Consider the following 25848-nt stretch of genomic DNA (forward strand, 5'->3'; position numbering starts at 1 on the left):
TTGAGTCAAAGTTGTATTTTTGAGTGAACGTAATAACATGGAATCATGTGAGAATCATTCAAACTTTAACGTTTCATTCACCACTGAATGGGTAATATTTCACACTCAAGTTCAGAACAGAACTTTTTGTTGATTCAACAGTGCTTCCAGAATATTTCTTATAAATACGTTCCATCACACTTCACAACTTGGAATTGATTGGCTTGATCATGTGCATTCTATCCCAGAACTCCATAGCTTTCCGTTCGGGATGATCTGGTAGAATTTTCAGTTCTTCTCCAATATCAAGAACTTGGAATGAATTTGCGGTGATAGGAGACCATTTCACCGGCAGCAATGGGTCGTCATTCGTTGGGGTTGGATTCCCATACTTGGCAAAGTTCGCCCAGAGCTTAACCATTCTAAGAATTCCTACCAGTTCAGCACTGCCGGGTTCGATATCTGGAGTGAAGAAGCTCTTGAAAAGGTATGCGATGTCTTCCGCATGACAAACACCTGTGAAGGAAATGCAATAATAGTAATCGATGTTTTGGTTTCAGAATATCAAAAATGTTTGTAAAATTGAAAATTAGCCGATATTTGACAAAAGGCGATATCAAAATTTACTATCAGATTGCTTCAGAAGTTGAGTCCGTTTATACGAGTCTACTTTGACCTATAATATCTTAGTGAATACTCATTCTATTCAATCTAAATAAGCGTTTGAGTCAGTGCATTTTTGCCAATGTATCACAAGTCAATTGATTCCGTCAGCATGGCATTTGGGTGTTCAGGATGTGATGAAGTTGACGAGGGTGGTTTTGGCTTAATCATGATTGGCGAGAGGTCTGGAGAGTATGGTGGGTGAGGCAAAATTTCGACGCTTAATTACTTTATTTTTCGGTTCAAGATTCGTGAAAGGTGCGAATGGATATTGTGATGGAGCAGGATCGGATCCTTTTGTTGATCAGTGCCGGCTGCCGCTGATGCAGCTGATGGTGATCAGTGCCAGGTGATGATGCAGCGATCGGAATTGGTCACCATTGCCTACAATATGACTGCGATGGTTTGGCCCGGTTGCAGAAAGTTATAGTGAATTATACCAGTCGCTGACCACCATAGAGTAACCATGTTCTTTTATGGTGTATATTCGCTTTCGGAAAGTGCCTGTGTGGCTCATCGGTATCCAACCACCGCCCTGAGACTCTCCTAATGTCATAGAGGAATCACTTTCCATCACATTTGATGATCTTATCTAAAAATATTGTTTCGGTTGCACAAAAGACCGGAAGAACAGTCCTTGAAACATGAACATTTCTCTCAATCATTCACTTCGTGACCAGTACCCGGTCCGTCAGACCGGACACCTGCCACAATACATCTACCTCTCTATACCTGTCCAACAATATAAATTTTGGCCCCGAACAGCAAAGTGACTAGTGCGAACTTCGAGCTGAACGCAGCAAGCATTTAAATATTAATTTCACAAAAAGGATTTGAAGCTTTATATCTTCTATTAATTATCTGCGGGCGCTTTCGATAGCTGGTCGTACTGTCATCTTCTAGGCACTCCTCAAACTGAACTTGTCATCCTGTCGTCTGCCTCTTTATACGGTCAGATCCTCTCAACTCAGGTATTTCAGGTACTTTAGGTAAATTTGCCTGTATTTGTACTGCATCAGGTACTATTCTGTGTGTTAGATCTTCTCTAGGAATGTGTATGGTTTTGTTTAATATATTGAATGTGAGGTCTTGTTGTGTTTTGATTTGTACTTGTTCCTCGATAAGTGATTTATGATTGTTAAATTTATGGATGTTCAAGTTTTCTCAAATGTCCATGCGTTTTATGAGTTTTATGTTCTTTGGTGGGAGGAAATTATGTTTGTTTTGTATAGCATGTGTTGCGAGGTTTAATTTATAAACTATTGGATTTATGTATGCCTTTTTGTGTTCATTGTACCTTTGGATCAGTTTTTTCTTGGTTTGGCCGCTATAGAATTTGTTGCAGTCCGAGCATTGTATATATATATATATATATATATATATATATATATATATATATATATATATATACATATATATATATATATATATATATATATATATATATATATATATATATATATTTAAATATATATATATATATATATATATATATATTTAAATATATATATATATATATATATATATATATATATATACTATATATACATAGATAACTATTTACCTGGTTCATTCATTCCATATAGAGGTTTCATAAAATTCAGTTCAGTGTCCAAAGAAAAGTTGTAGAAGAAAATAGGGGTTTTACTAGAATCCAAATGAGATTTGGCAGTCTTATAAACTTCATACTGGAAAGCATTGTCGGTATAAAGCTGAAAAAAACACACATTTGAAAATAAACTGAAAAATAAACTGAAAACATATAGTTCTTCATAAACAAGAGAAAAAATATATCTCGTAATTACAAAAACAAAAAAAAGTTCCCAAATCACATCTATGAATGTGATATATTGAATTTTTCATCTCAAGGCTGACATATCACTAAACAAACGATAATACGATTTTTCACTAGTTCGGGCTTCCATTGTCTACTATGATTCTGATATGATTTGAAATCTCTGAAAAGATTAAAATTAAAATATCTGAAAAATATCAGTTATATTAGGCAATAAACCGAGAAATGGAATAACGATGAAATGAAAATAGCAACGAAACGACGTTTCAATTTTAAGTATCTTTGGGTGGAGACTGGACTATTACTCCGAGGAATTGCTATTAATAGGGCATTCGAACGCTTTCACCTATCCCATCTTTCCCCTCTCCGCTTCACCAGTTTAGCGAACATTGACCGTTATTCGCTTGATTGAAGGTTTCCTTAATTGCGTATCTCTACGCTAACTTGGCTGAATGCGTCGTTGAACAACATATATGCAGCCTCTTTGAACTTTCTCTTGAACCAGTGTTCTTCTCTGTGGATGATGCCAACCTGTCACCACTTATATTGGTGAATCCAAACATACTCTGCTATTCTCGATTTGCTGGTTCCTCCTCGTTGTGTGTTTATCTTATGTTCGGCAATGCGGTCTTTTGATGGCCTCTTGAGTTCACCGATATAGGATTTGCTGTACCTACAGGTCAATTCTTGAAATCGCCTCACAAGGAAGAGAACCGTCACCCAGTGTTTCATTTTCCCTTCGTCAGAGGAATATCGGAAAGGATAAGGAAAATTTGGTTCAAGAACAATATTAGATTCGGTAACACATCCGCAGCAGCACCATGAAAACTAGGCCACCAAACGCAGACTGCGATTCCAAAAATTGCACATACTATATCGGTGAAACTAAGATGCCTATTGAAAGCCCGCTTTGCCGAGCACAAGAGAAACACACAGCTAGGAGAAACCGGGAAATCGAGAATGACAGAGCATGTTGGGACTCATCAACACAACATCAAGCGGTCCCAAGCTGTGATCATCCACAGAGAAAAACACTGGTTCAAGAGGAAGCTCAAAGAAGCTGCATATATGTTGTCCAACGACCAAGCTAGCGCAGGGATACGCAACATATGGAAACCTTTTAACAAGCAAAAAATGCTCAACTCTTGCTGAATGGCAAAGAGGGAATAGGGGATTGTTGAATGACCTTTCAATAGTCATCTCTTGGAGGAATAGTTCAGTCACCACCCAAAGACGATTGTGGATACTAACAATCGAAACGTCGTGAAGCAACTTGGTTTGAAATCTTTTTAAATTTCATTTTTGATTGTTAAAATTTTAATTTTTGCGGCGGCCTTCAAACCCGAATGAAGATAGAAACACTGATGATACGAAGTTTCGATTAGAGGAATTGTTCAACTTCATTTCAACTACAGCACTCACCCTGTAAATATTATCCAAGTCAGTCAAAGGATTCTCGTTGTCATGAAAATAAAATCGTTTGATTTCTTCCACAGCTCTTTTGTAAATATCACTTCCTACCCTCAAATTCATAGACCGAGGCACAACAGTTTCATCCAACAGAAGTTTGTTTGTCTTTCCAGTAATACAAAGAGAGTAAACGAACATTCCCTCTCGATTGCAACATCCTGTTATCAGCGGAACTTTTGTGTAGTTTCCTGATTTCATGATGGTTGAGGGATCTTCAGATAAAAAAGCTTCCTCGTCGGAGGGTTCTTCAACAACCGGTCCAAAGGGTCTGAACACACCTACCATAAGGTGCTGAAATTGATAATATTGAATCGGTTGGAGCTGGGTATATGGAAATAATAATGAGGGACTTAGACAACGTCTATAAATTCTCTGCAGGAGTGGGATTAATTAATACTGTGTTCGTCGCCTTGTTGTGAAATCTGCTGAGGAAGACAGAAGGAGATTTTTTATTGATGGTCAATGTCGAAGCTTGACTTTGCAATATACTACAGTGAAGACAGTCCTTTATATAAGACGAATCAATTTCGAGTTCATATCATAAGGGGAGATGTCTCTGCTTGACTATGCGCTACTTATAATTCTGGAATGTTATTTTGTATTTAAGAGTAAACCACATTGTTTTAGAACATTGGGTATATCTTTATTTAGCACTGAATAAAATTGAAACAAAAAACTACAACCAAATGTCAGGAAAAATACTTGTATTAGATCACGTGGTCCTCGAAAAAACAATACATGGAATATAAAAGACTAATGAAAAATTCCCTCATAAGATAATAAAACATCATGAATGATCAGCCTGTAGTTTAACAAAAGATATAAGGAAAAACAGGAGACCAAAGTGATGGCTATATGGAAAAATACGTGATGAAGATGAAAAATAGCTCTACCAAGGGAGAGACAGTATCCATTGTCAGATAAATGATAGAGACGATGTTTTATTGAATATTAAGTTCGTTATAATAATAATAATAATAATAAATATGCTTTATTATCCAAAGAAAAGTTCTTATTAACAAAGCTTTGGTGAAATGGTGGTGCATGAAATCAGAATATAAGCTAGTAGATTGATAAAAATATCTAGAGTCCTACCATAAACATGAAAATAAAAATTTTGAAAGTCATATTTTCTGAAGATCATTGAATTATTTACAATATGAATGCAATATAAACAAATATAAACAAAATAATATACCTATATGAATATATAAACATATATATATATATATATATATATATATATATATATATATATATATATATATATATATATATATATATATATATATGATTCTGCTGATTTTAGCAGCAGCAGAATTCTTCACCGACATAACATATCAACTTCGTTCGTACCAGAACGAACAAAACTTTTACTCACGAACAATCAGGGAGGCAATCGAAATTGAAAAACGACCTAATAATATGAACAAGAGGGATGATGCGCAAAGATTACCATCAACATGGAGATCCGTTTTATCACTTCGCACAAGCAATCAGACTGCTCAACTTCAGAGGCAAAACTCGGTACATGACAATACAGGTACAAAAACAGAGACAGGAGAGGCAGCTCAGGTAATAAGACCAAAACAGGTAGTCGAGCAAACACAGGTAGTGGCAGCAACGCAGGTAAAGGGAAACATCCATCCCTATAAATTGAGACACAGAGTTCGAATTAATCAGTCTAGTTGAAAAAACCAGACATCACCAGAAGATGGCAAATGAGACTTTGCCGAAACGTTGTGAAAATAATCCTTATGGGGAGAAAATACACAAAACACGGAGCGAAACCCGAGAAAACAGCTCATCATACTTTATCCGTGAGAATCTTCGAGTTAACATATATATATATATATATATATATATATATATATATATATATATATATATATATATATATATATATATATATATACATTTATACACACATACATACATATACAAACACAAAAATAATAAAAAAAAATGTGTAGAGAGGAAAGTGTATAAAATATGATTAGAAGGTATCGTCATAAAATTCTTGCAAACTATAATAGGGCCTCTCGCTAAGCAAAGCGAGTACAGATTACTACGCATTTTAGGTAGTTTGGAAGATGATTATACATCTTGAGACCATTATACAATATAGAATTTTTAATTAAAGTAGTGTTAGGTATGGGAAGACTTAAATTTAGGGTCTGGAGTGTGGTGTAATGAGAGACAATAGAGGCTCAGTAGAGTTCTGTTCTATGTTTATGCACTAAACAAACTGTTTCTAAAATGAATAGAGCATACAGTGATAAAATTTTGTTTGCTACAAACAAAGGCCTACAAGAATCTCGCCGCCTGGCTCTACAGAGAAATCTTAATGACCTTTTCTGCAGAATAAAAATCTACTCCAATCTAGTTTGATTACTTTCCCATATCTTAGATGTGATTCTACTAATGAATAATACAGTTTTAGCTGCTGTTAGTCCTAGTTTGTTAGAAGTTATTTTCACATAACTAACATTCAGATGAAAGTTTTTCGTTAAGAGATATTATGTGGTCCTCAAATTTCAATTCATTATCAATTCATAACCCAAGAAATTTGTTGCATGACGTGTTCTCAATCACATTCGAATTCGATGCTAGAGGAATATTATCAAGAATGCAATTAAAAGTTAAAAGTTTAGTTTTTGAGACATTGAAAGCTAATAAATTTGCCACCAATCTGAAAGTTTCGAAATATCAGAGCAAATGGCATTATATAGATCATTTGTGTTGGTATTGTGCCATAATATTGTAGTATCGTCGGCGAATAAAGTAAATTTACTCTCATTATCAATGGTAGTCAAGTCATTGATATAGAGTAGAAATAGAGTAGGTCCCAGTACTGATCCTTGTGGTACTCCGTTAGATATGTTAGAAACATCAGATACTGTTGTGTATTTAATCCTTTGACTTCTATCCGATAGATAAGAAGTAAACCTTTTATGAGTAATACATTCAAAACCGTAGAGATAAAGTTTCCTGAGCAGAATTTCGTGATTAACACAGTCAAATTCTTCAGAGCAGTCGCGAAAGATTGCTGCTGTAATTTCCCGTCTATTAATGTTACTATACACTTCATATGAAAATGAAAATATGGTATCATGAGTATTTTTGTTTGACTGGAATTCAAATTGTTTGAAGCTTATTATATTACCGAAATTCAAATGTTCTGTTAAACGTATTTTTACCAGTTTTTCAATAATTTTTGCTAACGACGGAATAAGAGAAATTGGGCGATAGTTCGAGGGATTCTCTAGATCACCACCTTTGTAAAGAGGGATTACGATCGAAGTTTTTAAGAACGAGGGAAATGAACCCGTTAGAAATGAATGATTGATTGCCTTCGCCAATGCATTAAGAGCAGTAGCAGGAAGATTTTCAAAGATTTTCATGGATAATTCGTCGTTACCAAATACCGATTTATTATTAAATGAAGCGATTATTGCCTGTAATTCGCAAACATTAGTAGGGTGTAAAATAAGTTTTTCGTAAGAAATTAAATTGCGTAATTTCTCAAGGGGATCATACGGTGCGTCAGATTTATTAGTTAAAGTGGCGGCTATTGAACAATAATATTTGTTAAATTCATCTATTGGTATTGGTATTTCTGCTTGTTTATTTTTACACTTTTCTCGAAAGTCGTTTATAATAGACCAAGTCTCTTGGCCTTGCTTGGGTAATCCTTTTTTGATAAAAAATACATTTTGCATGGTTAATCAGTTTCAACATAGTTATGAAATGCTGTGTTATTTGTGAATTTTTTGATGTAGTTGAGCGATCGTAGATTACAAGAAGATATTTTATGTCTTTGCTAAGCCAGGGCTTTTTAAATTTTAATTTCATCTTTTGACGGGGAAAGGAGTTATCAAAAATGGACCAGAGCTGATTATAAAATGTTTGAAGGGGATCAATAACATCCTGAGTATGTTCCCAATTAATTTGACTACATTTTAAATAGAACCTATTATAGTTTGCTGTACTGTAGAGTCTACCAAACTTGAACTTTTTACCTTGTTTTGTAGAATCGATGTTAACACTGAAGTAAATAGCTTCATGATCAGACAATTCAGAAGAAATAACAGAAATAACATGACCGGAAATTATCGTCAAAGTTACTATATACATAATCAATAATCGAATTACTATGCTTTGTTATACGAGTTGGAATATCAACATGCATTTTCAAGACAAAAGAAGTTAATAGATTCATCAGCGACTGCATTAAAATCGATTCAGCTTCGTCAAAATCAATATTAAAGTCCCCCGTAAGAATAAAATTTGACTTGAAGCTAGGTGTTGATGTCAGAAGAAGGTGATCAATAAATACATAAAATATAAGTATTTAATTTTTTTGAATATACCACAGAAAACTCGAAAATATTTTCAAGAAGCAAATACTTGGAGAACCAAGTGAAATGCACGTTGAAAATGGTTAATAAACAATATTTTGATGGTAGATATACTTGTAACTTCGGACTCATTATTTGGAATTTTCTATAAACCAACTTATAGTGAACTATGCAAAAACCAGCAAACATCTACTTAACGATCGTTGCTAAGGATTCCAATGAAAAGATCCAGAGCTGAAGCTTCATAGCAAGGTCATTCAGATATATAGTTCACTCAGATCGTTGACGAAGTCCTGTATAGAAATACCGTCAAAATCTGGAATGTGACGAAAGAAATTGAAGTAATGGGGGATGATGGGGGATGATATAAAAGAACATCGCCTTATTAATTTATTTGAAATAAGATGAACTCACGTCTGGTATTTTTTCGGAGGCTCGAAACAATTCTTCTAGGGACACATTTCTCAAATGCTTCAGTAAGAGTTCTTCATCATTAGTGTATACTCCCAAATTTTCTGCCAACTGATGGATGGTGTATTTGCTGCAACTTGCCCAAACGTTTGTAGCACATCCACTTTGCGATATCGCTTTATGAAATAGACCTGAAAAATGAAGTGTCTGCTGTATAGGAAATTATTTTACCTAATGATTTCCTCGATAGTATTTTGGTCCGAATACGACTAAATGAATAAAAAGTTTGAAGGAAATAGATAGAAACAGAAGTGAGGAGGAAGAAAACACGGAGGTTATCAATGGAAATAACCGAAATAACCCATTGAAATGCATGTCAAAAATGAGCAATAACAAATAATTTTTTTGTGATGCAGTATTCGGAACCTTTGATGTAGTAGCGAATGCTACTGGTGTTTTTTCACAACACCAAACCGATATTTTATCACTGGGAGACACCTCCTTTATATCGGCAGGTGAGGCCAAGATGCGTCGAACACACACTCTTTTATTGACGATAACTCCGGACACTCTCATAAGATATGCCTGACAGATTTATCTTCCTGGCAAAACTGCATCCTTTGATTTCATCCCATATCTTTAGGGATTGAGCATGAGTGTGACGTTTGGCTAGTTACATCATCATCACATAACTGATATGTGTGACTGATGACTTGTGATGGATGACTCCTCGTGGAGGAGTCCAAGTAAGAGCTCCCGTTTCCCCCAGCAAGACTCCTGGGAGCAATGGAAGATCCGCCGGAGCAGATCCAAGATATTCTAGAGGAATACCCACTAGGAATCAGGTAGCGGACAGCTACGACCTGGAAGGAGCAGCAATCGGATGCCATTTACCTTCTGCCTCACAACCTGGACCTATATTCTAATTACCATCGCAACTGAACCGGACCACTCCAACGGAACAACTGAAAACCAAGAAAAACAAGAGGAACACAAGACAACATAAGACAACACGACATTAGACATTATTACACAAGACAACACACACACACACACACAATCCACTAACCCTGAAGAGGCATAAGCCTATAGCAGGGCTCCACACAAAATACATTATCACAAATATTTTGTAATTTCAACCGAAAGCTCTAATAAACATTTTGTATGTATGTGTATGTAAACGTTTTTTGACTCAGAGTACAATCACCGTATGTTACTATCAACATTTCGAGTTTTTTTAGTACTCATCTTCATTTTTCAAACAGAATCCAATGCAAATTATTTGATCCAATTTTTGATAACAGAAAATTGCCGAACAGGCAAAACGCTTCTAACTTGTAAGCCTCTCACCAATAAACTAAACATGCTAAACAGCTGAAATCGTGAACGTATGGTTATGACGAATGTATCAGCATAAATAAATGAAAACATCGCTAAGGTATTTGTGTGTCGAAAAATTTTTCTTTTTTACACGCTTTATGTATGTATGTATGTATGTATGCATGTATGTATGTATGTATGTATGTATGTATGTATGTATGCATGTATGCATGTATGCATGTATGTATGTATGTATAAAAAAATCTGTATAAAATCTGTTTTTCCGTTAACCAGCTGTCGCACCCCTACGAACGACAACCCTCAGAAGTCGAAACTTGTGCGAGCAAGGATGTATGTATGTTATTTTCAATGAAACTTCAAATCAAAATATCAAGACTGAATTATTTTTTGAAATTATTACTGCAAATTTTTTCTTTACTTCGAAACAAATTTTACAACTGTCCGCCCTCTGTTGGAGACTTACTGCATCTCAGTATTACTATAGAATTTGAGACCTCAAACTTTTATATTGTTTGAGAGGAATTTCACACTCGTGCGCCGTCTCTTAAAGATTTATAATACTAGTGACTAGAATTAAAAAAAAATTGAGAATAAATCAGACTAAAAAGTGAAAAATGAGAATAGTTTAAAAAAGCTAAAAAACCCTTTCGGTCACGAATTAATATCAATGAAGTAACAATTCTGATTTTTTGCACAGTGATTAATTGATTTTTTTCAGGATTTTTAAAAATATTTGCAAATTTGAACGTACCCCTAATTAAGGGTTGCAAGATGTAGTCAGTTGACTACATTGTGATCAAGTGGTAAAATTGGTTTGTAGCCAGTTGACTACATTGTGAACAAATAATGTTGGTCCCATTAAAAAAAATTGTGTTGAATACAAATTTATTTAAATTTATACAAATACAAAAACTTAGTGTTATTGGGTATGGAAATTTAGGAAACAATTTTTAGTTTTTGTCAAACATAAATGTATTGAACACTTTTGACATTTTACTCTAGAAAAACTTTTGCATTTATCCATTTCACATCGGGAAGGGAAACTCTTCTCTTCATGTATAGGCCAATAGTTCAAGCCATCATAACGTACTTCCCGCACAGGTCGTAATTCTTGTAACCTTTTTGAGGAAGACGGGTGATTTTCAGCTTCCGCAAATGGGCAGCCCCGTTTTTTGTTTGGCGTTTTGTTGCTGAGTATTAGGGCTTCCGCAACATGGGCTCTGAAATGCAGCAGATCCAAGATATGTTTTTGAAGTATTTTTAAATCTGCGGCCTTCTAACGGTATTCAAACCAGGCATTTGCACATGCCATATCTATAGCATGTGTAAACATCCTCAACGTCCATTTCTTTGACCGAATAAAGGTCCTGTAGATTGCTATCATAAAATCCAACTTATCTACTCCTCCCATGGATTTATTATAAATTCTCACTACTTCTGGCCGTTGAATAAATAGATACTCTTTTTTTACTTTGTCTTACCGTTTGCAACGATCAGGTTGACCTATGCCCAGAAAAGAATATACAGTAGCTTGTTGTCAAACCATTTGGTCACTATTACCTGACTGTCTTCACTTATCACATCTTCCATGGCTCCACGACCTCTCTTTTTCATAACTGCATCTGATTCCAGTGGTGGTTGCCTACACCTGTTGCCTAACTCGAGGGTAATATAAGTTTCCCATGATTATATGGATCCCAACAAAAGTGTGTAACTCGGCGATAGATGTAAAAGCAAATCGTGAATTCTGTTGTGTGGCATATAAGTTAGTATATTGCATCATTGTCTCAAATAGTTCCTCAGTAAAGTACAATTTGAAAAAATAAAATGGGCTTTCAAGTTCCACTGCCTCACTTGGCAGCTTTTCCTTCCATCTGTAGGTACTCCGGAGTCAAACATTTTACATTCTTTCTCCATTTGATTTTTTTTTTATTAGTCAAATCATTCTCCTTCATAAAGTTTGTTAGTTTTATTTTTTTAGACTCAATCAACGGAGTTTCAACATCAAGGTTGACATCATCTTCAATATTATCGGATTCTATAAAGTACCATGTATTACATAAAAGTTGCAAAAGAATAAAAAATACCACAATTTACCTTGCTCAACAGGTGTATCTCGATCAGTAAACTCATCATTTTCGTCACTAAGGTACTCTATATCTGATAAATTATCAGCCAACTCAACAAGTTCCTCGTAAGTTAACAGACGTTTCTGACTCATATTGGCTTCTAAAAGTTAATGTTTCAAGAAACTGTACAATAATCTGAGAATAAAAAACATACCTCGATAAAGCTGTATAGTCACAAAGTAGTCAAATAACTACAACTGTTTTTCGACAAATATATTTTCCACAACACAGTAAATAACACAACTTTATCTAACCAAACATTTACTACTGAACCTCCTGAAACTATGGAACTAACAATTATATTGAAAATTGTGGCATTTTACGAGTACATAGAAAAGTATTACCGTGACGACAAACTATGGCTGACAGGCACCTGAAGGAAGCAAACGTTTTTGTTTTGTTTGTCCCGAAATTTGTTGTTAGATGGCACTGCGGTCTTACATTATGTTGTTATGATGTAGTTAAACGACTACAATATGAACCAAACATATGCAAGCAGTTTGTAAGATCATAAGGGCTTTGAAAAATTGGCGTAGTCAACTGACTACACTGTGACCGAAAGGGTTTTAAAGAACATCGAACTGAAAAGTTAAAAATAATTTTTCAAATAAGCTTAAAACAATAACGAACGGAAAATACTAGGATTATTGTGAAAAAAGCGTGGCCGCTTTGTGCCATATTTTTGTATATCAGTCGCCCGTCGCTTTTTTCACAATAATACGAGTATTTTTCGTTCGTTATTGTTTTAAGCTTATTTAAAAAATAATTTTTAACTTTTCAGTTTGATGTTCTTTAAAAGCGTGTGTTTTAGTTTTTTAAAACTATATTCATTTTTGTTAATCATTTCTTTATTATGTGACATATTTTTAACTGTAATATGTGGTGGGAATTAAAACTATTTTTATTATTATTATTATTATTAACTTGGTATATGTTTTTATGTTTTCATCATTTTTAAAAATAACAGTTTTATCTAAGCAATTTTAAAAATCTAATGATAAGTCGGTCGAAATATGTTTTCCGCATATCCACGACTCAAAGTTCGAGCGATAATCCCGATTCATTTTTGAATAACTGTTTCTCAGAAGAGCACATATTTATTGTTAGGAACAGAAGCAACAGTCATTCGAAGTTCGATGAGATCCAAATCAGTTTAGAAGGTAGTAGACCAAAAAATAACAAGTCACACGATCATATTCGTCATTCTTAACTAGATGGTGACTTACAGGATTGAAAGAAGAGGACCAGTTGAATGAACAGCTATATATTCAGACCTGAATCTATTAGACATTTTCGTAGTGAATATGAGAGAACTGTTCTGTAGTTCAACAACATTTCCTTGATGACTTCTTTCACAATATAATCTTACTTTTTTATTAGTCAGTGGGCTATGCTTGAAGAATGGCAGTAAACAAATCTAAAGAAATGAACTTTAAACGTTCAAGCGAGTCTCGAATACACCTACACAGTAGGTTGAATGGACTGTCGCCTGTCAGAAAACAACTACTCCCTTGGCCAATACAACGAAGGGCGTTGGATTATATCCGACATCGGGCAAATTTCGAACATGCAGTTGGTTAGTACCTCGCCCACTAGATGGAGTGACATTTTGTTGTTCGTTCAAACTTATTGAGAGGAATGAAATACTCTAAAAGAATTCCGATTTTCAATTATGGAATATCATTGACTTCAGGTCGATGATGACCACTATCTTGCACTGATGAGTGACTAATGCGTCCGAAACCGGTCTGCAAATGTGCCCGTTCCAAAATTGAAGGTCGACTCTTTCAGTTATATATGCAGTTGCATATGCAGGAAATTTGTGGGAAGATTCCTGCACTGACGCCTGTCGGATATAATCCAACGCCCTTCGTGGTATTAGCCAGGGCAGTAGTTGTTTTATGATAGGCGTCAGTCCATTCAACCTACCGTGTAGGTATATTCGAGACTGGCTCAAACGTTTAAAGTTCATTTCTTTAGAATAATTTTACTTTTTGTACTTTGTTGCCATACAGAGTGATCACGTTTTAATGGGATTATATTGCTACCTTCTTAACTATGAAAGTAACAAGTCCTATTGATTGGAGTAGAACTCCACTATGGAACTGTATAAGAACATAGGCTTTCACGGACGGAATCAAGTTTAGAAAGTACAAAATCTAAGCTGGGTGATTTTGTTTCCTTTACTTTCTGTTGGATTATAAATTCATTTGTTTCATTTACCTTATCAATAATGGATGAAAGCCGAATCGATAGATTGGTGGAATAAGCTCCCAGGAATGAAGCAGGCGAAAGATTTCGCCCAGATTCACGGAAGACCTGCTAAACCACAACCGTAAGGTTAGTGTTGGGTCTACTAACGGGGAATAGCTGGCTCAAAAAGCTTATGAGCAACATGGGTCTGACAGAAGAAACCCAATGAGGTTCTGTCAAGAAGAGAAAGAAAACGCATTGCATGTGCTCTGTGAATGCGAAGCGATAGCAAGGCTGAGACAGGCAAATGCGGGAAAGAGAAACGAGAGACTGCCAGCTGTATGAAGTTCAGTGTCAGTGTCAGGGCTATGGAGTCTCATCAAAGAGATCAAGCTAGACAATGAGCTCTAAGGAGCATATAGCATCGCAATAGCATCGCAATAGACCTGAAAAAGCCATGAGCTAGCTCCTCGACAATCTAATCTAATCTACGTTGTCAATCTGAAATAATAATTATTTCAAGTATTACTGGGTTTACCATGTGCTCTATTTTTTGTAATAATGATAATGATAAAAATAGAAAGTGGAGAACCTTTTGCCATCGGTGACAACATGAGAAGATGCACTGCTGCTCCTCCAGCACTCTCACCAAAAATTGTAACATTATTGGGATCACCAGAAAATTGTTTTATGTTTCTCTGCACCCACTTCAACGCCATAACCATATCTTTTAACCCAGCGTTCCCTGGTACTCCCAACGACGGATCTCGCAGGCGGAGGAATCCTGGAAAATTATTAAAATTGATGTAAAAAACATTTCAACATTTGTATAGTGTCTTTCATTAGGCGCTTCTTATTTCTAAATTTAAATAAAACAAAGGGTGTGTGAGATATCCTCGAATTTTTCTATTCGTTTGAAAGATCTGTTGATGCCATTACGTGTGGAATATAACATCGTTCAAATGTCCGCCACGGCTTCTCTGGGTGGAGCGCATCCGAAACGTCCAATTTTCCATGACTCTGGCACATAAATCAAGCTAAATTTGATTGATGACATGGATTATGTTGGCTTTGAGGGCCGCTGTGGTTTGTGGCTTATTTGAATACACCTGCAACTTAAGTAAACCCCACAAGAAAAAGTCTAACGGGTCGAATCGCACGATCTTGGTGGCCAGTTCACATCTCAACAACATGCCCATGCCAATGTGGCACGTAGCACCAATCGACAGCCATCTTAGTTTCAGACGGGATGGAGCCCAGCTCCCTTACCCTTTCAGCTGATTATTGTCAAAGAAGGACAAATGGGTTCATGACTGAGATGTTGACTGCATGAAGTCCTCAGACATCAGTACCGCCCTTCACGGGGTACCCCTACCTGGCTGGGGTGGGATGGATTAAAGATCTGCTCATCTTTTAACGAGGGACATGAGGGCCTCATTGGACAGAGTGTTGAGGCCTTCTATATCGGAAGGAGTCCTCTACAGCATAATCCATAGATTCCTTAAATAACGGATTTTCGTGAGTTTCCGCACCTACAAAAACTCGCCGATTCCTCGACTGAATGGACTGGCGGATGGAAGGCAGTTTCAAATCTCTGAGGATGGCTTCACTCCGCACGAACCAAGGAGCATTCACAATCATCCTCATTAACTTTTTTTGTAATCTCTCCAGAGTGGAGATATTGTATGTAGCCGCTTGTCCCCAGACGCCTGAAGCATACATGATGACAGGCTTGAACATCATATTGTAGATGGTAATTTTGTTCTTGAGGCTCATTTTCGATTTCCAGTTGATCAGAGGGTACAGACTAACTATCCGACCCTCGATCTATGTTTTAACGCACATGATGTGCGGGTTCCAAGTGAGCCTACGGTCTACTAGAAGACCGAGGTACTTTACCCGCGCTTGCCAGTCGATCTCCCTTCCAGAGATTCTCACTTTTCTGGCCGGAGAAGATAGTAATCTTCCCATGGTTATCACCTGAGTCTTGTTCGGGTTCACTTGGATCTTCCAATCGAGGTACCAGCGCTCGAGGTCGTCCAATGCACGTTGCATGTAGACGACGCCGAGCTCTCGACCCATGGAAGATGAGAGGAGGGCCGTGTCATCGGCGCACGTAGCGCCATCCTGTGGAGACCATATGTCATTGGTATCCAGATCATCCAATTCAGGCCAAAATAAGTTGGTATTCATCGACATATAGTGGTCGCCGTTCACAGTGATGGCCCGTTCCCAAAAAAATATGGACCAATACGCCACCAGCCCAAAATTCATACCAAACAGTGACTTTTTCGGGATGATTTGACGTTCACCGCTGAAGATGATTTTTCGAATGAAATTAGGGTCGGTTGCCAACTGCTCCAGAGCCCATTCAGCCAACAAGCGTCGTTGTCTATTATCATTTACCTTCAGTTCCTGGGTCAGTTGAATTTTGTAGGGGTTGTGTTGTAATGGAACGGGATTTTCTCTCAGGGTTTTTCGTGGGTGGTCAGGGAAAATCATATAATCTGGCTCTACCATTGCTTACCTAAAATAAGATGCAGGCACGGTCGCCACAATACAAGAATTATTCAACTTTCCAGTCCCCAGGCAAATTATATTGAACTGAATAAGGCGTGGGTAACAATAAAACCACTGACTTTTACATCCTTTCAACAAATCTCTCTCTTCCATCGCAATTCAATAAAATAGTTTTCGATATAATGAATATAGTTTAAAAAACTAAAAAACTCGCTTTTAAAAAACATCAAACTAAAAAGTTGAAAATATTTTTATTTTGAAATGAGCTTAAAACAATAAAGAACGAAAAATACTAGTAACATTGTGAAAAAAGCGACGGGCGTTTGATATACAAAAAATATGCCACAATGCGCCCACACTTTTTTCACAGTAATACTGTATTTTTTGTTCGTTATTATTTTAAGCTTATTTAAAAAAATATTTTTAACTTTTCAGTTCGATGTTCTTTAAAAGCGTGTTTTTTTAGTTTTTCAAACTATATTTATTTTTTCTTTTTCAGTTTCGTATGCTAAAAAAGCGTGTTTTTTAGTGTTTTCTAACTATATTAATTTTATCTAAACTTTGGGATCACTCAGCCGTATATTGTTTACAAAAATGACCATTGATATTTTCCGATTCCGGAGAGGGAGCCTGAAAATCAGAAACCCAAGGCAGCAGGCGCGCAAAGGAGGGTTACAAGTAAGGCAGCAGGCACGCGTATTGATAAAAAAATACTTTTTTAAATGAAGAAATACATGTGAAGTGAGTTGGAATCATATCAAGGATGTTACGTACAGCGCCATCTGCCCGCGAATAGATCAAGCAATAATGTCAATAATTCCGTCAAATACAGATTCCAAGCTTGAGAGTTACAAACAAACAAACATATATACATACATACAGGTGAAGCTAATAAAAGCATGCTATCAATAATTAATAAAAACAGTGGCGATTTTTCTATACATTCTTATAGGTGCGAGGTTTTTAGGCATACCGAGGATCGCTGTGGCAACCAACCGATCATATAAATATATGAAGAATGTATAAATAACGTAAAATGACTCAAAGGAAAAATGCCCGTGTTTTGCTACATCTCGCCCCCCCTCTTCAGCTTGAGTTCCGAGAATAATGGAGTGAAAATCAATCCAAATAGAACTTTGGCCTTATGCATAGTGCTAAAAATCTTGGCGTAACCATAGATAGTTTTTTGTCTTCACATGAACATGTGTCAAACATTCTCAAAGTATCATTCCTCAAGCTCAGATCGCTATATAAATTCAAGTGTCAGTTATCAGAAGAAATGAAACTCAGGTTAGTTGAAACTCTTCTTTATCCCCATATCGAGTATTGTTGTTCGGTGTATTACAATTTTTTGCCGCAATATAACAAGCAGCAATTACAACGTATACAAAATGCTTGCATGCGATTTGTATGCTGTATACCATATGATGAAGAAGTCATACCATATTTGTTAAAAATGAAGGAGCTGAATGTGAGCTACAGAGTCCAATATTTGATGATTTTTTATTTGTTTAACTTGCCTCAAACTAAAACACCTAGTTATTTATATAGTTTATTAAGCAGGCATTCTCACATACACATGATCAATTTGAGAATTAACTCATTCAACATACCTAGCCACCGTACTTCCAAATTTCAAGGATGTTTTTCGCCAGCATTATTAACCAACGACCACTCCCGACACCGTGGGGTAAGTGATCATTGGGCCCGAGAATCATCAAGGATTCCAATAATCAGAACAACCATCTTGACAGAGTGATCTGGATAGAGACTGCGGAGTTCGAAGAGAAAATCTCGATATTTTATCCGTTTTCCTTCTCTTTTCTGACGATATTCGTCTCGCCAGGAGCTGAAAACTCCACGACAAATATCGTCTTACTCTGGTGGTCGAGAAGGACTACATCAGGCTTATTAGCTTGTATGAGCCTGAGGATGGGGAATGAAGAGTTCCAATGAATTCGGCACTTCTCGTTCCCCACAACGGATTCAATATCCTCCGGAGCGCAGGGCAACACCGGTGTCTCGTCAATACCGTATGAGTGCCATAGATGATAATATAGCACTCTTAGGGCCGCGTTATGTCGATGGATATATGCCGAGACCGCATATGCTGGACATGATAATAGCAAGTGCATTAGGGCCTCGGGCGCCTCGCGGCAGGCCCTGCATCTTGTGTCAGGAACATTTATACCTGTCACGCGACTGTGGTAGACTAAGGTGTTGAAGACACCATCCTGGCAAGCCATGATGAACCCCTCAATTTTCGACTTCAGCCCAATCGACCTGAGAAAAGCGAATGCCAGGCGCTTTGATAAGAGTAGGTCTCCAATGTTATTGAAGAAAACCCCATGCATTGGCTTATCCTTGTGTTTTCGCAGAAGTAAGGTGATCTCTGCGGCTTTTATCTGAGATTTCTGCAGAACGGGTTTCAACTCGGTGACAGAGTTGTGGTCACCTCGTTCAGTGTCTAAAACTATACCGAGTTCATCAGCTGCTCGGGCAGCTGCCCTTGAGAGAAATGCTCCAATTCTTGCTCTCTCATGGTCACGGACCATGCAGAGAAGGGGATCTGAACTCCTGAAGACTTTACAGGCCATATCCAGTAGCATTCTGTCATGTAGACACTCCAAACTCAAAAGTCCACGATTTGGGATGCATCATTTTTCGGGTCTTTACGTCGAGTTGACACAGCTCCTCGCGAGTCCACTTCACTACTCCAAACGAGTAGAGAAAGATTGGAACGGCAAGCATATTTGTTGCAGCAACTTTGTTCTTCCCCGACAGTTTCGATGACCATATCTGTCGAAGTTTGTGCTGATACTTGCTGTGGAGAGAATTCTTCACTGCTGTTACTTCTTGTGAGTGGCGTTGTTCCACCCCCAAGAATGTATACGTCTCTCCGGCACGTATTATTATTTTTTTTCCACCGTACTGTGCGCTGGTCAGGCCCTATCCCCCGAAGCTCCGAATCATTCGGGAGGGCGCGCCAGTATTATCAACCAATGACCACTCCCGTGGGGTAAGTGATTATTGGGTCCAAGAATCATGTGCCCTGAGCAGGCCCAATGAGCCAAGAATGATAGACAGCCTTCTGCGGCTGAGATTTCTGCCTTAGTGCGGCAAGCCGGTATGATTTTAAGATTCGAGAGTAGAGAGGGCATCATTCTACCAAGGACATTATTACTATTTTCATTATTATTATATTACAAAGTATATGTTCAAAATATAGTGTTGAATACAATTTTGTTGAATATTTGTGCCAAGTCACCATTGGAGAAATGCGTCAACTATATTTGAACAATTTTAAACGAGAGTCTAAGCACAAGGCATTAATGATTCAATACCAGACAGCGTTGTTTCGACCCGCCATAAATTTCATCAGTACTGCTAGGCCAAATCACAAATATATTGCTGGACTCATTTTTTCTTAGACATTTGAACACTCTATTTATCGAGAAGTGATAATGGCGACTCTCTGTTTACGAAGATGCCAGCTATGGAATAGACAAAAAAACCACGAATATAAAACATTGTAGGCGGTCTCAACGTTGGTACGTTTCAAAGTCAAAATTAAACATGGACTACTGGACAAGAAATTGCTTTTTGTATCTCAGCAATTTTTACTGCACTCAGCGGTTGATGCTTTTGCAACAGACCGCTATTGGTTGGTTCATCTTTTATATTCATGGCTTTGGTTTTGCCAGATGATGAGACTTTTCTGCATATCACACTCACCTAGAGGCCCTAACCTGTAGTTGAAAGTAACCAGTACTATGTCTTCCGTCAGAAGGAATTCAGGTCCATATAAGTCGGAGTTGCCAGAGCTGCTGGTGAATCCTCCGCCGTGTATCCAGAACATAACTGGCTTCAGGGTGCTTCCTGAAATCTAAGTGAGGACATAGTTTCAGAACATCCTTATAAGTCAGTGATTTTTGTAGCAACTTCAGAAATTCTTCTGAAACTGTACGTTTCAGACGAGAACGAATCAATTTAGAATTTCCATGAACTATAACTTGCTTACTTCTCGGGTGAACACGTTAAGGACTAAACAATCTTCAGATCCTACATATGCGGAGATACCCTTGGCATAGCACTCGCTTCCTTCTTTTGTAGCGTCTCGAACGCCTTTCCATTTTTCAGGAGGTTGGGGTGCCTGAGAAAAGTACAAAATGTGTGTCATTCAACAGAGAAAGTAAGGTTATTTACCATTTGAATTGGCACAACTCCAATGACACAACTGTGATTGTTATATATAATGATATAATATAAATACGAACAAACACCGTACATGATATCAATAATTCAATTTATTTTCAGACGAACAAATAGTCGAATTTCATTAGTTCGGACTTCCATTGTCTATTATATAAAATGATTTGAAATTCCTGAAACAAATAAAAAAGAATAATTGAAAATACGCAACATATGGAAACCCATCATCAAGCGAAAAATGGCCAACACCCGCCAAAACGGTCATCTCCCACGGAACCAGTGAAGCGGAAAATGGAAAGCGGGGATAAGTGAAAGTACTCGAACGACCTATAAATAGTCATCTCTCGGAGGAATCAGTCCAGTCATCACCCGAAGACGATTGTAGATACTAACAATCGAAACGTCGTGAACTAACGTGACTTGGAATCTCTTCACTTTTTATTTTTATTTTCTTTTTTCATTTCTTTATTTTAATTTATTCAATTGTTCTATTTTTACTTGTAGTTTATTTCACTATTATTTCATTTCAGGTTTATTTTGGTTAATATAATTGTTATTTTCAGCCATTCATTTTCAATTCTTCTTTTTTATTTGTTTCAGGAATTTCAAATTATTTTATATAATAGACAATGGAAGTCCGGACTAGTGAAATTCATCATGAAACATTGTCAATCACCTTCAAACGAACAAATAGTCTTTATATTTAGTTTTGAACTTAGTGAAATTCAATTGTTTGAGGGAGGGGGATAGAATTATACTTTTAACAAATTTGGTACCTGAAAGACCGCCTGAATACTTCTGTTTTGAATTTTGGCATTGCAAGAATATTTTTATATCGAATATTCAGGTTATGGATGTCAGTACGATATGTAATTTTCATATGAAGATATGAAGGTTCTTTTGTTATAATTATTTTATGAAAAAAACAGACAGTGACAGTGAAGTAACCTACTTTTCTCCATGTTGAGTCATCCAATTTCTTGGAGCTTATATGAAATCCTGTCTCGTCGACCAATACCAATAATTAACCTGAGGAATGAGTTTTGAACTTTTTGAATATTATTTTTGTATTGATTGCTTAAATATGGGCCATAAAGAACATCCGCATAATTGAAAACTGAAAGAACCAAAGATTCACATGGGGACTTTTTCACATAATAACTCAGAATATGTCGGTTAACATAAATGATTTTTAGTGCAGAATAGGCACGTTGTGAGAGTTTATTCATAAATTTTTCAAGTCTCAGATCTACATCCACCAAAAAAACACCAAGTTTTTTTGCTTCTCTAACAATATCTAGTGGCTTATTTTGAATGCAGATATTCACAGAGTTATTCACTACGGAACAGTTAAATCTTGGATCAAAGATCATTACATTCCATTTACTAGGGTTCATAAATGAACAATGGTCCGTTGCCAATTCAACAAATCTATTTATATCTGCATTGATAATGTCACAAGCATTGTCTGGCATTTTCGTCAGAAAGCTGTGGTATACTTGAGTATCATCAGCGTATAAATGCACCTGACAAGTGTGAAGAGCCTGTAGTGACTTGGATGTATATATAGAGAACAATAAATGGCCGAGTATGGATCCTTGAGGTATCCCTGATTTGAGATATAAAATATCTGAGTTGTATTCCTCTATACTAACCAGTTGCTGTCTACTTTTCAAATAGTCCGTCCATAATGCAAGAGCATTGGCAGAAAAACTATTATAATCCAAAATGCCTAACAAAAGATTGTGATTAATAGTATTAAACGCCCGTTTGGAATCCAGTAGCACTAACACCGTACATTTGTTTTCATCTATTGTTGCATTATATATCATCCACAATATGTAGAAGGGCAGTTGAACAGATATACCCTTTTCGAAATCCCGAAAGCAACAGAGAAAAGTTCAAAATATGGTTTTTAAATTGAAACTCCATAGCCCCCTCCAAAATTTTTGACAATACAGGCAGGATACTGATACCCCTCAAATCTTTAAATTCCATTGGATTTTGTATTTCAGGCACTCTCTTCCAGACAGTTGGGCAGACATTCTCAGTTAAACAGAAATTTATGATATGGGTAATATAGGGTACGATTTGAGGCCAACACAGCTTTATCAGCTTAATACTCAACCCATCGAATCATTTAGCGTTTGTTATTATTTCAAAAATAGTTTTGTGAACAAACAAATCATTAATTTCGTCGAAACTGACAGCTGTTTCAGCCTATTGGGCATCGTCAATACCGGACAGGTGGCCCTCGATTGAAGACAAAATGTGAATAACCAAGAAAACTACTTGATAAAAATAATTGCGTGAACGCAAGCGAGACATAAGTGGAACCACCTATTGGTGTGACACCCAAGTCAATTTGTCAAGTTTTTATGTCAGTGTTAGTGGTTTGACCAATCAACCGACATCTGCGGTAGCAGAAATTTGCGAAGATTTTCTGGAATGCCAAACGGAAAACGAATCCACATGTTTCTAAAAACGATAAGAAATCGAGAAAGGTTATTGCAGTCAAGATGCTGGAAAATAATTCCATGAAAATCAAAAGATAAATAGGTGGTTCCACTTATATTTCGCTTGTGTTTACGCAAGATCAGTAGATCCGAGAATCAGCAACAAAGTTGGCAGCATTCGGTATACCGAATATTTCCGAAGAATCTCCAACACTCATGAACCTATTTAGCGGTGATGTCAAATTGCGAGTAATTACTGCATTTGTGAGGATTTTCATCGATTTGCGGTAAAAGTGGGATAATGACTCTTTGTGAAGATTTTTCGGGGGAGGATTTGAGAGTGATTCATATCTGAAATCGAAAATCGAAACGATGTTGTTTGTGTTATGTTATATCGTTCAATAAAGCAAGATCTAATAAAATATTAGTTCTGTGCTTGTATCAAATATTCCGTTCCAGGATATTTTGACATAATACTTATGAATGATACATAACACATGAGACATTTGATGAGAGAGTAAAAAGGAGCGAAAAAATGTTTGCAAGTTGTTTATTTCAGTTTTTTATGAGATTTGGCGATTCTTTCTCAAATCTTCAGATTTCGAGGCATCCGAGAGGAACTTTTCAAATAAACACTCTACTCAGAACATGTACATTGTTTGTTATTTTGATTTGATACAAATGGAACGTATCTTCATCACTTTTACCAAAACGATTTACCTGTTTGAAGCTATCAGTTTCAAAAATTATATTTCATTTTTTATATACTTGTTGTGAGTCTGAATTCACCATTTTTATTTAATCATAATAAATATTTTGACATTTTTTTCATCACTTATTTTATGTTATCTATCAGGTATTCGATAAAATACAAAGTAAACATTTATTATCAGTTGTATCACTTGACATCGTAGTTTTCAGTGGTTTAAAGTGAGCTGTGTGAGAATTTTGTGAGGATTTAAAATAATTTGCGAATAAAAGGAATCACTTTGCCTTAAATTTCAGCGTATTTTGTACAATTTCCATTGGCAACACTGCTATTTGATCTGTGTGACCGCCTTTCTATTATATTACTCACCTTGAATCGCAATTCGCCGAGAGGTGGTTTGGCGTATGGTATTCCTTGAAAACTAAAGAAAGTTTTTCCGTTTAAATCACTTTTCACAGAACCTAATAATTTTCCTTCCCGAACAGACACCAAGGGCTCCGCCATTTTCTATTTATTTTTGATTATTCTCCTCTATTATGTGTACGACAGATTTTTCAAGTGGAACAACACCGAACTTTAGAATGGGATACATTCACTGCGGAATAATGATGTGAAAATACAGTGCCGTATCGGTGATGTAATAATTCTTATCTGAAATTGAGTGTGATTTATTTTTAATGAGTTGATGATTGAGAACAGAAATCATGGTTGGACTGTCCTGATAATGTTTGTCTGCTCAACCACTAAATTGTTTGTGATCCACTGTTTGGAACCTTTGGTGAAGTAGTGAATATTACTGGAGATTTTTCCCAACACCAAACCGTGATTTTAACACCTCGACACGTGTTTCGATCACCAAGTGGTCATCTTCAAGAGGAGTATTGAACTTACAAATTTCCTAGATTGGAGTTTAAAAACATATTGCTCATAAACGAATAAACCAAACATTTGAGAATATTTTGTTTAGTTGGGTTTTCCCAAATTCTCTAACAGCAAAATGTTACAAGCAATGTTTACAAACTATATAGTTTGAATAAGTTTCGGCTTGATCAACTGAACAGTATTTTCATAATGATGATAGTAATAACACCGGACTCTATCCGGACCATTGTGTCAAAATGGTTATTTCGATTATTGGAGTCCTTGATGGTATGATACACTTTCTACGATCTAATACTAAGATCATTTCTTTTGCCGCACTAAGGCGGAAATCTTGGCCGGACAAATGTAGAAGGCTGTCATTCGTGACTCAATGCGCTTCGGAACTTCAGGGGTTAGGTGGAGGGATAACATACAGCTATAGAGATGTTAAGTGATTGGTTTTTTTTTTATGAATAAATGAGTTTTATTTACAAAAATGAGATGTTGAAAAAAAATTACAAAATTGAAGAAACTAAAAGTTAAACTTTCCCTCGGTTATCTTGAAGGCGCGATTTTGTTCCATCCTTTACATAAAAGAGGACGTATGCTTCTCCACTCACAAGCGACTTTGGTGAAATTGGTGACACGTGTGAATCGTTGTATTTGTGCCACGCGCTAGTATACGGGTGTCTGCAGTATGCTGTATAATGTCCTCTGTTAGTAGTCCCACTGTGATTTAAAAGTGCAT

At 36.5% G+C, this 25848-nt stretch overlaps 2 protein-coding genes across 5 annotated transcripts; both read right to left on the minus strand.

Moving 5' to 3' along the window:
- On the minus strand, positions 1–24862 carry LOC111510744 (juvenile hormone esterase). 3 transcript variants are annotated; one of them, XM_074185962.1, is made up of 8 exons: positions 24609–24859; positions 20884–21015; positions 20598–20748; positions 14935–15126; positions 8683–8870; positions 3860–4198; positions 2207–2354; positions 1–495 (listed from the first exon to the last, which is right to left on the minus strand). In XM_074185962.1, the coding sequence occupies exons 1-8, from the start codon at positions 24741–24743 to the stop codon at positions 182–184; spliced, it is 1599 nt and encodes a 532-aa protein (XP_074042063.1). In that variant the 5' UTR covers positions 24744–24859; the 3' UTR covers positions 1–181. The 3 variants fall into 3 exon arrangements, with proteins under 3 accessions (XP_074042063.1, XP_074042065.1, XP_074042064.1); XM_074185964.1 differs by lacking the exon at positions 3860–4198 and having other exon boundaries at positions 24609–24862; XM_074185963.1 differs by lacking the exon at positions 14935–15126 and having other exon boundaries at positions 24609–24860.
- On the minus strand, positions 10661–12904 carry LOC111504373 (uncharacterized). 2 transcript variants are annotated; one of them, XM_074185965.1, is made up of 3 exons: positions 12304–12904; positions 12118–12249; positions 10661–12058 (listed from the first exon to the last, which is right to left on the minus strand). In XM_074185965.1, exons 2-3 carry the CDS (start codon positions 12239–12241, stop codon positions 11871–11873), a joined length of 312 nt encoding a protein of 103 aa, XP_074042066.1. In that variant the 5' UTR covers positions 12242–12249; positions 12304–12904; the 3' UTR covers positions 10661–11870. The 2 variants fall into 2 exon arrangements, with proteins under 2 accessions (XP_074042066.1, XP_074042067.1); XM_074185966.1 differs by having other exon boundaries at positions 12118–12904.
- Positions 24863–25848: the final 986 nt, after the last annotated feature.

Source organism: Leptinotarsa decemlineata, unplaced genomic scaffold (assembly GCF_025532065.1).
Source record: "Leptinotarsa decemlineata unplaced genomic scaffold, Ldec_3_MD MMD2_tig00078422_RagTag_RagTag, whole genome shotgun sequence".
Taxonomy (NCBI): domain Eukaryota; kingdom Metazoa; phylum Arthropoda; class Insecta; order Coleoptera; family Chrysomelidae; genus Leptinotarsa; species Leptinotarsa decemlineata.